Source organism: Vulpes vulpes, chromosome 5, assembly GCF_048418805.1.
Source record: "Vulpes vulpes isolate BD-2025 chromosome 5, VulVul3, whole genome shotgun sequence".
Lineage (NCBI taxonomy): Eukaryota > Metazoa > Chordata > Mammalia > Carnivora > Canidae > Vulpes > Vulpes vulpes.
This window is the reverse complement of record NC_132784.1, coordinates 75201676-75211213: the sequence shown is the minus strand read 5'-3', so window position 1 is coordinate 75211213 and position 9538 is coordinate 75201676. Positions and strand designations below refer to the sequence as shown.

Genomic DNA, 9538 nt, shown 5'->3' with positions numbered 1-9538 from the left:
CATTTTGTGAGCTCCCATCCCCAATTGTGCACATTCGAGTGTGTGGCTGCCCCAAAATCTCTTAAAAGCATGCCACACATGTTAGTTTCCAAGGTATGTATCCACTATTCCAACATAAAATCCGAAGAATCTCATTTCCTTGTTTCCCTGCAATAAAGGTGCAGACATGTGATGGGTTCCATCAACCAAGAGTGTATGCAAGTCTTGGAGCAGAAGTCAGTTATCTGGCGATAGGTAGTTCCAAGCATCAGAGCAGCTTTGAGGTCAGGAATGTGATGGCACCAGTACAGTCTAGTCAGGGCAGGGTGATCCTGGTTAGGCACAGGCAGCATCTCCCTTGCATGCCAGTCCAGTCAGGTATGCTTCTACAAGCCCTTCCTGATAGCTCAGCAATCAATTTGTGATTCCCACTCTTCCAAATATCCTTAAACTATTTAATTGCATATCAAATATCCCTTCTACTGAAACTAGCTACAGAGATGCTGGATCATCAGCTAAGAACCCCTGATGATATATTCAACTGACCTAAAATTTTCCATTTCAATTTATCACCAAGAATGGAAAGTCATCAACTTCAGGAGCTTCCAGTTAACAAGGGTCACTTTTAAAAATGCATTTATTCTTGAGAGGGTTAAGTGGAAATGATGGCCTTTTATTCAGTAAGTCTGTAAAAAAAAAAAAAAAGCATTTGCCGTGTGCCAAGTCTACTCTAAGTGCTGGCAATACAGTAGGGCGTAAAATAGCCAATACACCTACTTTTCGTGAAGCTTGCATTCTAATTGGAAGAGACAGAGAATAAACAAGTAAATCAGATAATCAGATGGCAAAAGTGCTATAGAGAAATTGTGAGTACTGTGACAGAATAACTCAGGGAGATAGAGGATGGCTTTACATGGTGATGGTGGTTAAAGACCTCTAAGGAGGTGGCCATTGTGTTGCAGACTGAGTGAGGACAACAATCCAAGCAATAGGAAGGCCTAGAGGAAGAGCATTTGGGGAATAAAGAACTAGTTCAAAGGCCTATAGGCAAAAGTGAAACCATTGCAGCTGAAGCTAGTGGGTAAGGGAAAGAATGATATAACAGGGTCAAAGAGATGTGCTTGAGTGGGGCAACTATATAGAGATGTGCAATTTAAGCAAATGCTTTCAAATGGGAAAAAAAAATTGTGGAAATTAAAGAAGCCATGAAGAGGCAAAGTGGAGATGAATGTCATTGGCTACACCAAGTCCACCAAAGAAAACACCTGCCAGAAAGCACATACAGGTTCTGGGGAAAGACGATTGCTTGAGTCCAGATGTTTTATTTCACTTCATCTGACTTTATTTTTTTTTAATTAATTTTTATTGGTGTTCAATTTACCAACATACAGAAAAACACCCAGTGCTCATCCCGTCAAGTGTCCACCTCAGTGCCCGTCACCCATTCCCCTCCAACATCCGCCCTCCTCCCCCCTTCCACCACCCCTAGTTCGTTTCCCCGAGTTAGGAGTCTTTATGTTCTGTCTCCCTTCCTGATATTTCCCAACATTTCTTCTCCCTTCCTTTATATTCCCTTTCACTATTATTTATATTCCCCAAATGAATGAGAACATACACTGCTTGTCCTTCTCCGATTGACTTATTTCACTCAGCATAATACCCTCCAGTTCCATCCACGTTGAAGCAAATGGTGGGTATTTGTCGTTTCTAATCGCTGAGTAATATTCCATTGTATACATAAACCACATCTTCTTTATCCATTCATCGCACAGCAAAGGATACAGTCAAAAAAACTAAAAGACAACCTACAGAATGGGAGAGGATATTTGCAAACGACATATCAGATAAAGGGCTAGTTTCCAAAATCTATAAAGAACTTATTACACTCAACACCAAAGAAACAAACAATCCAATCATGAAATGGGCAAAAGACATGAAGAGAAATCTCACAGAGGAAGACATGGACATGGCCAACATGCACATGAGAAAATGCTCTGCATCACTTGCCATCAGGGAAATACAAATCAAAACCACAATGAGATACCACCTCACACCAGTGAGAATGGGGAAAATTAACAAGGCAGGAAACAACAAATGTTGGAGAGGATGCGGAGAAAAGGGAACCCTCTTACACTGTTGGTGGGAATGTGAACTGGTGCAGCCACTCTGGAAAACTGTGTGGAGGTTCCTCAAAGAGTTAAAAATAGACCTGCCCTACGACCCAACAATTGCACTGCTGGGGATTTACCCCAAAGATTCAGATGCAACGAAACGTCGGGACACCTGCACCCCGATGTTTCTATCAGCAATGGCCACAATAGCCAAACTGTGGAAGGAGCCTCGGTGTACTTCATCTGACTTTAATTAGAGCTGAATTAATTGTAAGGTTAAGGTTGCTTGATGATGTCCGAGTCAGAAGGGAGTAGTTAATGACACTCACCCATATCAGATAAAAATCCCCTTCCCATGTACAGAAACTCCTCTCTAGTGGTTTTACTCATGACCTTTCAGCTCACTGTCTCTCATACCTGGACACAGATAAACACTATAAATTCTTGCTTTGAGGTCTTCCTTGAACACAAAACCTAGAGTGGCCCCTTGTCTTTTGAGTCACTATCACATTAACTACATCTTTAAATTTTTAAGCACTTGAATGTAACTTTTTTCATACATATATATTAACTTATTTATTGTCTATCTCCCTACAAAGTGCTATGTGATCTGTCATTATTATGAAGTATACCATAGTGTTTAGGAGCACCGGTTCTAAACTGCATCTCAGGCATATCTAGCATGACCTACCGTAAATTATTTAAATTTTCCATACTTCAGTTCTTCTAGAAAGAAATAATAATAACATTATTTCATAGAGATCTTAGGGGATTTTTTTTTTTATCTTAGGGGATTAAACAGTAACTTGCCTTTGTAGCAGTAGCCAAATTTTAATAAGTAGGAACCACTTTTACTACAATTACTAATTATTGTACTACAGATTTTTTTATCATAGAAAGTGTCTCAAAATTTGGTGTTTTCCTTCACCTAATTGTAACTTCAGAGACATTCACATTTTAAGGTGAATTTTGTAGAGAGCGAATCTTATCCATCTTGTATTAATTTTGAGGGCTTTACTCTCAGAATTTCGAAAGTGTCTCATGACCTCATAATAGAAATATCTGCCTAGAGTTGAATAACATGTATAAATCAGAAGGTTTTTTTAAAAGTCAGACAGAAGGGAGAAGAAATGTGTGGGAAATATCAGAAAGGGAGACAGAACATAGAGACTCCTAACTCTGGGAAACGAACTAGGGGTGGTGGAAGGGGAGGAGGGCGGGGGGTGGGGGTGAATGGGTGACGGGCACTGAGGGGGCACTTGACGGGATGAGCACTGGGTGTTATTCTGTATGTTGGCAAAGTGAACACCAATAAAAAATAAATGTATTATAAAAAAAATAAAATAAAATAAAATAAAATAAAAGTCAGAAATAGAACACAAATAAACAATTGAAGGAGCAACAAAGACAATGACGCTTATTAGGTACCCACTAAGTGACAAGCATTGTCCTGGATATTTGGCATGCAGTGTCTCATCTAATGCTTAAAACTACTGTTTGAAAAATGTATTACCATTTCACTGTCCATGGGAGCTCAGATTAAAATAAGACCCTGAGGAATGCCTGGGTGGTTCAGTGGTTAAGGGCTCTGCCTTCAGCCCAGGGTGTGATCCTGAAGTCCTGGGATCAAGTCCCATGTTGGGCTCCCAGCATGGAGCCTGCTTCTCCCCTGCCAATGTCTCTGCCTCTGTCCTGTGTCTCTCATGAATGGATAAATAAAATCTTTAAAAATAAATAAATAAATAAATAAATAAATAAATAAATAAAATAAGATCCTCAGAGTTGATGAAATTCACACAATATTACATAAACTTAACCAGAATTCAATACTAATTCCGTTTACTCCATAACTCAAATCTTTCCACATCACCCAAAACTGCCATTAACACTAACTTCCAGAGGCTGAATAATAACATAAAGTCAATTATGCTCTTACCTAAACTTCAAGGAAAAGGTTACCTGACATAGTATTGATAATATATAAGGAACTAGTTGTCTTTTTTCACCTAAGGAGACAGGGACCAACATCCATAAAGGTGCTGACCCAAACACAATGAAGACCCTGCTAGTTCAAAAAGAGATATAAGCAAACATCTGTCCATACTAAGAGTTGGGCCAGCAGTGTTTTTTTTTTATTCTTTTAAATATGCTTTTATAATGTTTACTATGTGCCAGGAACTTTCATAAGCATTTAGCATATAAAAACTCATTTACATAGCCCAAATATATTATGAAATTTGTATTATTGTTACCATTTTTACACATAAAAAAATATTGTATAAAGATAAAATAATTTCCTCAGGTTGCATTCAAACTCATGAAATCTGACTCCAGATCTACTTTCACCACACCACCTCCTCTAAACAAGTATCTCAATTCTGTTCACATTCTGGTTGCCTATTTTTGTTGACCTCAGGTTCATAATAAAATGACTTTTTGGCCCTTCAATTAAGACTTGTCAGAAGAAAATCATACCGATAAATGGACCAGCCCCAAGGCCTAGGAAGCACGAGGCCAATGGAAATGAGAAAAACAGGAGAATGCAAGAAAGTAATGGTCAAGGATGTTGGGAAACATTCCAGACACCAAGAATTTTACAAGGCCAGTGAGTATAGAATATTATTCTTCAAAGAAGGTAGAAAGAAATTACGTATTATCCATTCCAATTCTCAAAAACTAGATTAAGTGGTTCTGCAATATTATAGAGACTCCAGTAATGAATTTCATAATCACTAACAGCCTTTGAGAATTTACTGGTAATAAAAGTTTTATAAGAATTATGTATTAATCCTAATAATATCTCTATCACTCTCCTTTAACTCAAAGATACTGTAGTTTCCTAAAGTTCACAATGAATGTAGTAAAACTAAGTTTTGACTCAGAACTATCTTACTTAGAGACTATTCTCTTAACGATTAGAATACACTAAATTCATTCCTACAAATGTGCATATAAAAATGCTACATAATGTCTTCTTCACACAGCAAAATCATGACAATGATATTCTCAATGTAAATGACTAATTGTTATTACAGTAACAATAAATTTTAGTCCAAATAACCCAGCAAGGATAGTAGGTCTTCCCTTTGGAAATAGAGAGGAAAAGAGAGAATCAGACCAGATGTAGCAAAAGATTTAAAAGTATAGGAAGTGAAGATAAAGAACAGAGAAAGCTTCACAGAATACTACATTTTTGTTTTGCCATTGCAAAGGTAGTAAGCTTGCACTGCATGACTTATGCAGAGTTGAGTTTCATAATGCTCATTGCATAGCAACTGCTATGAAATATACTTCCCAGGAAATGCTGTAACAAAGTGATCTGATAATAAGCTAAGGATGCAAACATAATCTATAGCATTGTTGCTCAAAGTGTATGCATAGATCACCTGCTTAGACACATCTACATAATTTGTTTAAAATGCAAATATGCCAATCCAAGAACAGTGCCCCACTGAGTTAGAATCTCCTCAGTCTGTATCTTGGAAATGTGTGTTTTAACAAGAATTCCAACTGATTCTGAAAGTAATCAAAGTTTGACTAAATGGGCAATAAATAAATCTAAATGTCATAGTTTTAAATTATTAATAATTTCTTGCCTGGGCCTTTCCTCAGAAAACTTACATGCCAACATCAACATACTTTTACATATAATGTTCACTTGGCCCTGAACCATTGAAATTACATTATTTTCTCCTTGCCATTTAAAAGATAAGGTCATTTTATGCTATTGTGATTATTTCTCCATTGAAGTCACCTTTTGATCCAGAGCTTCTTTATAGCATTTTTCACCTCTGCATTTCTCAAGGTGTAGATTAAAGGGTTTAACATAGGAGTTATCATGGTATAAAACACAGCCACAGCTTTATCAATGGAAAAGGTGATCGCTGGACGCAAATACACAAATATACAGGGCACAAAGAATAAAACGACCACCGTGATGTGAGAGACACAGGTAGAGAGGGCTTTACGTCTCCCCTCCAAGCTGTAGGTCCTTAGAGAGTGCAAAATGACCATGTAGGAGACCACCAAAAGGAGAAAGTTTAACAAACAGATGAACCCACTATTGGCAGCAACAAAGAGACCAAGGGTATGAGTGTCCATGCAGACAAGTTTCAACAAAGGGTTTAAGTCACACATGAAATGATCTATAACATTGGGCCCACAGAAAGGCAGCCAGACTGTGAAGAAGATCTGAATGGTTGCATGGACAAAGGCTCCAGCCCAGGCCACGCCCACAAGGAGGCTACAGACCTGTTGACTCATGATGGTTGTGTAGTGCAAGGGTTTGCAGATGGCCACATAGCGGTCATAGGCCATCACTGTAAGGAGGATAATCTCAGCAGCACCAAAAAAATGCTCAGCAAAGACCTGAGTCATACATCCCCTAAAAGAGATGATTTTTCTCATAGTAAGAGTGTCAGCAAGCATTTTAGGGGTCATGGAGGAAGAACAGCAGCCATCTATAAGGGACAAGTAAGACAGGAAGAAGTACATGGGTGTTTCCAGGGCCTTGCTGGTGCTGATGGTGATCATGATAAGCAAGTTGCCTGCCAAAGTGACCAAGTAGACAATTAGAAACACAACAAATGAAAATTTCTGAAGTTCCACATTTTGAGTCAAGCCCAGGAGGATGAATTCCGTCACATTACTCATCTTCTCCATCAAATCCGTTCAGGTGACAAGTGACATCCCTGAAAAGAAAGTCACACTCATCCTCAATAATGACACTTTCACCTAATGGATATTCATGGCATGCCTTATTTTTTCTAGTTTTGCAGAAGGTGAAAACAAGCCCAAAACCCTATTGACTATTTCATTTTTTGTATTCTTATAAGTGACAATGTAGGTGCTATTGTTTTTTATAATTTCCTGATTTTTTTGAGAGAGAGAAAGAGGAGGAAAGAGAACACAAGTTAGGGAGAGGGGCAGAAGGAGATGGGGTGGCAGAGAATCTTAAGCAAGCTCCACACCCAGTACAGGCTCAATCCCATGACCCTGAAATCATGACCTAAGCTGAAATCAAGAGGCTTAATCAACTGAGCCACCCAGGCATCCCTTGTTTTAATTTTCTACAACAAAATGTGCAACATTTAAAATCAGAAAAAAAATGCCATGCGTCAATTTGGAAGAGCCAATCAATGATATAGCCATGGATGTGGGACATTCACAAATACCCAAAGATTTGTGTATTTTACCTCCAAAATGGCTGGATATGTTTACCAGTGAAAAATCCAATTTGTTATAATTGAGGTCATGAAAATACTCAAAAACATATAAAGATTCTTTCACAAGCCATGTTTTTTCATACTTTACCTGTTTTTTCACAAGCCATGTTTTTTCATACTTTACCTTCTCAGCTTTCTTAAGACTAAAAATGGTATTGCTACCTCCTCCTAATCTCACAGAAGGTGGTAAATCACCCTAAAGGCTCTCGTGCCACATTGTCTGGTACTCATCTCTCATTCTTCAACAGGGTGCATTCCTGAAGGTAAAAATGTGCCTTAATGCAATTGTAATCATTAATTTTTATATTCCCAGTGATGGCCAAAAAGTAAACAGTCATAAAGCATTCACTGAGAGAGGGAGAAGAAAAAAAGAGACAAAAGAAAGAGGGAGAGAAATATAAAGGAAAAAGAGCAAAGAGAAGTGAGCTTAAATTCAAAGACTTAGTTTAGAATCTGGGATACACCACTTATTGACTGCATAGCATCAATTTATTTTATCTCTCTGGGATTCAACGTTTTCATCTGTTAAAGTGGGGAATAAATATATCTGTATTTAGGAGTGTCATGAAGATCAAATCATTTTAAATTTACTATTGTTGTTGTTAATATGATTTTACTGTTCTCACAAAGAAATCTTTCAAAATTGTCTCTGAACATCTCCAAAACGCAAAGATTCTAAAAATGTAAGCTAACCAAGTGAGAAGAAACAGGAGAAAAAGTAAAAGCAATAAATGTCAAAAAGAAAGGTCATCAGATTTAAGAAAAAAATTTTAAGCAAGTGATTAAAAGACTCTTTAATATAAATATTATTATTTAATTTGCTTGCTTTGTGGAATGTATTCTCTATTGATTAATTGATTTGTTGAAGATGAATTCTAAATACAAAATAATATACTGCTTCCAAATTTAACTCTATGACCAAGCATAGATATTTCCTGGAAACAGGAAATCATATAAACCTTGTTCATTATTCAAATAAGTGCTTTGTACAGTGTTGTGTCTTACTAGTTTTATAACCCTATTCAATTTTACATCCACAGTGATGACCAATATGAGGTATTAGAAAGCATTTGAACACTGGGGTATAAGAAACAGGTCAGAGTAGCATGGGGGGAATGGAGGGAAAACTGAATGGGAAGTCATCAGAAAGGGGACAAATCATTAGAGACTCTTAACTATAGGAAACAAACTGAGGGTCGCTGGAGGGGAGGTAAGAGGGTGGATGGGATAACTGTGTGATGGACACTAAGGAGGTTCTGTGACGTGATAAGTACTAGGTGTTATAGGCAACTGATGAATTATTGAACACTACATCTGCAACTAATAATGTACTATAAGTTGGCTAATTGAATTTAAATTTTTAAAAGGGGGGGAAAGCATTTGAGAGAGAGCAACAAAAGAGATGTAGAGACAGAACAAAGGGAGAAAGGGGGAAAGAAAAAGGAGAAAAGGTAAAACCAAAAAGGAAAAAGAGAAAAAAAAGGCAAGAGGAAGAAAATGGAGACACTACACTTACTAAGGTCATCTATGACTTTAGATGTTGGAATATTTCCAACAAGTGCTGCATCTGAAATCTGAACTTTTTATCAAATTTGCTTGCTGATTATGGTCCTCTGGGTCAACATCAGAGAAAATTGCTGACAAATCAAGAAGTCATAGGTTGTCCTTACATACACAATGGTCAGAAAAAAAAGGTTGTTTTTGCCTACCTTGGTGCTGAGGGTTATAAATTACTGTCTTGTCAACAGTTGGTCCTTTGCAACTTCAATAATACTTAACACCATTAGGGCTATCTTCAGTTCAAGGTATATGAAACCCAAGTCATAGTCATTTAATTTATGTAAATTTACTGTTCAAAGAAAAGAATCAAAGTGTTTCCAGAAATCAAAAAGAAGAAAATTATGCTCTTCTTACATACCAATCCTCCATATATGTTGTATGCCTGGGACTTCTCACCCTGGCATGATTTGTTCAGATAAGAAACTATTCCAGATAGTAGACACATTCACTTTATATTTAAAAGGAATTTAGGCTGGGAGGAATGGGGGGGAGCTTCAGCAGATTAGCACATTTCTATTTCTGTGGGATTCACAGCAATCTATAGATTTTTAAGTTTTTTCTGTAGACGTTGTGAGAGACTTGATACAGGCCCTAAGCACATGGAGCCAGAAAAGTAAATTCAATTACCAAAACATCAGCAGTCGACTAAAAGTCTCTGAGATG

At 37.4% G+C, this 9538-nt stretch overlaps 1 protein-coding gene across 1 annotated transcript; it reads right to left on the bottom strand.

Moving 5' to 3' along the window:
* Positions 1-5840: 5840 nt before the first annotated feature.
* Positions 5841-6752, bottom strand: LOC112912186 (olfactory receptor 4C12-like). The gene has a single exon (XM_025988921.2). The coding sequence runs from the start codon at positions 6750-6752 to the stop codon at positions 5841-5843; it is 912 nt and encodes a 303-aa protein (XP_025844706.2).
* Between the last annotated feature and the right edge of the window lie 2786 nt (positions 6753-9538).

Bases quoted from the DNA above. Each gene is read 5' to 3' on its own strand.
- LOC112912186 (XM_025988921.2), bottom strand. From the start codon at position 6,752: ATGGAGAAGATGAGTAATGTGACGGAATTCATCCTCCTGGGCTTGACT.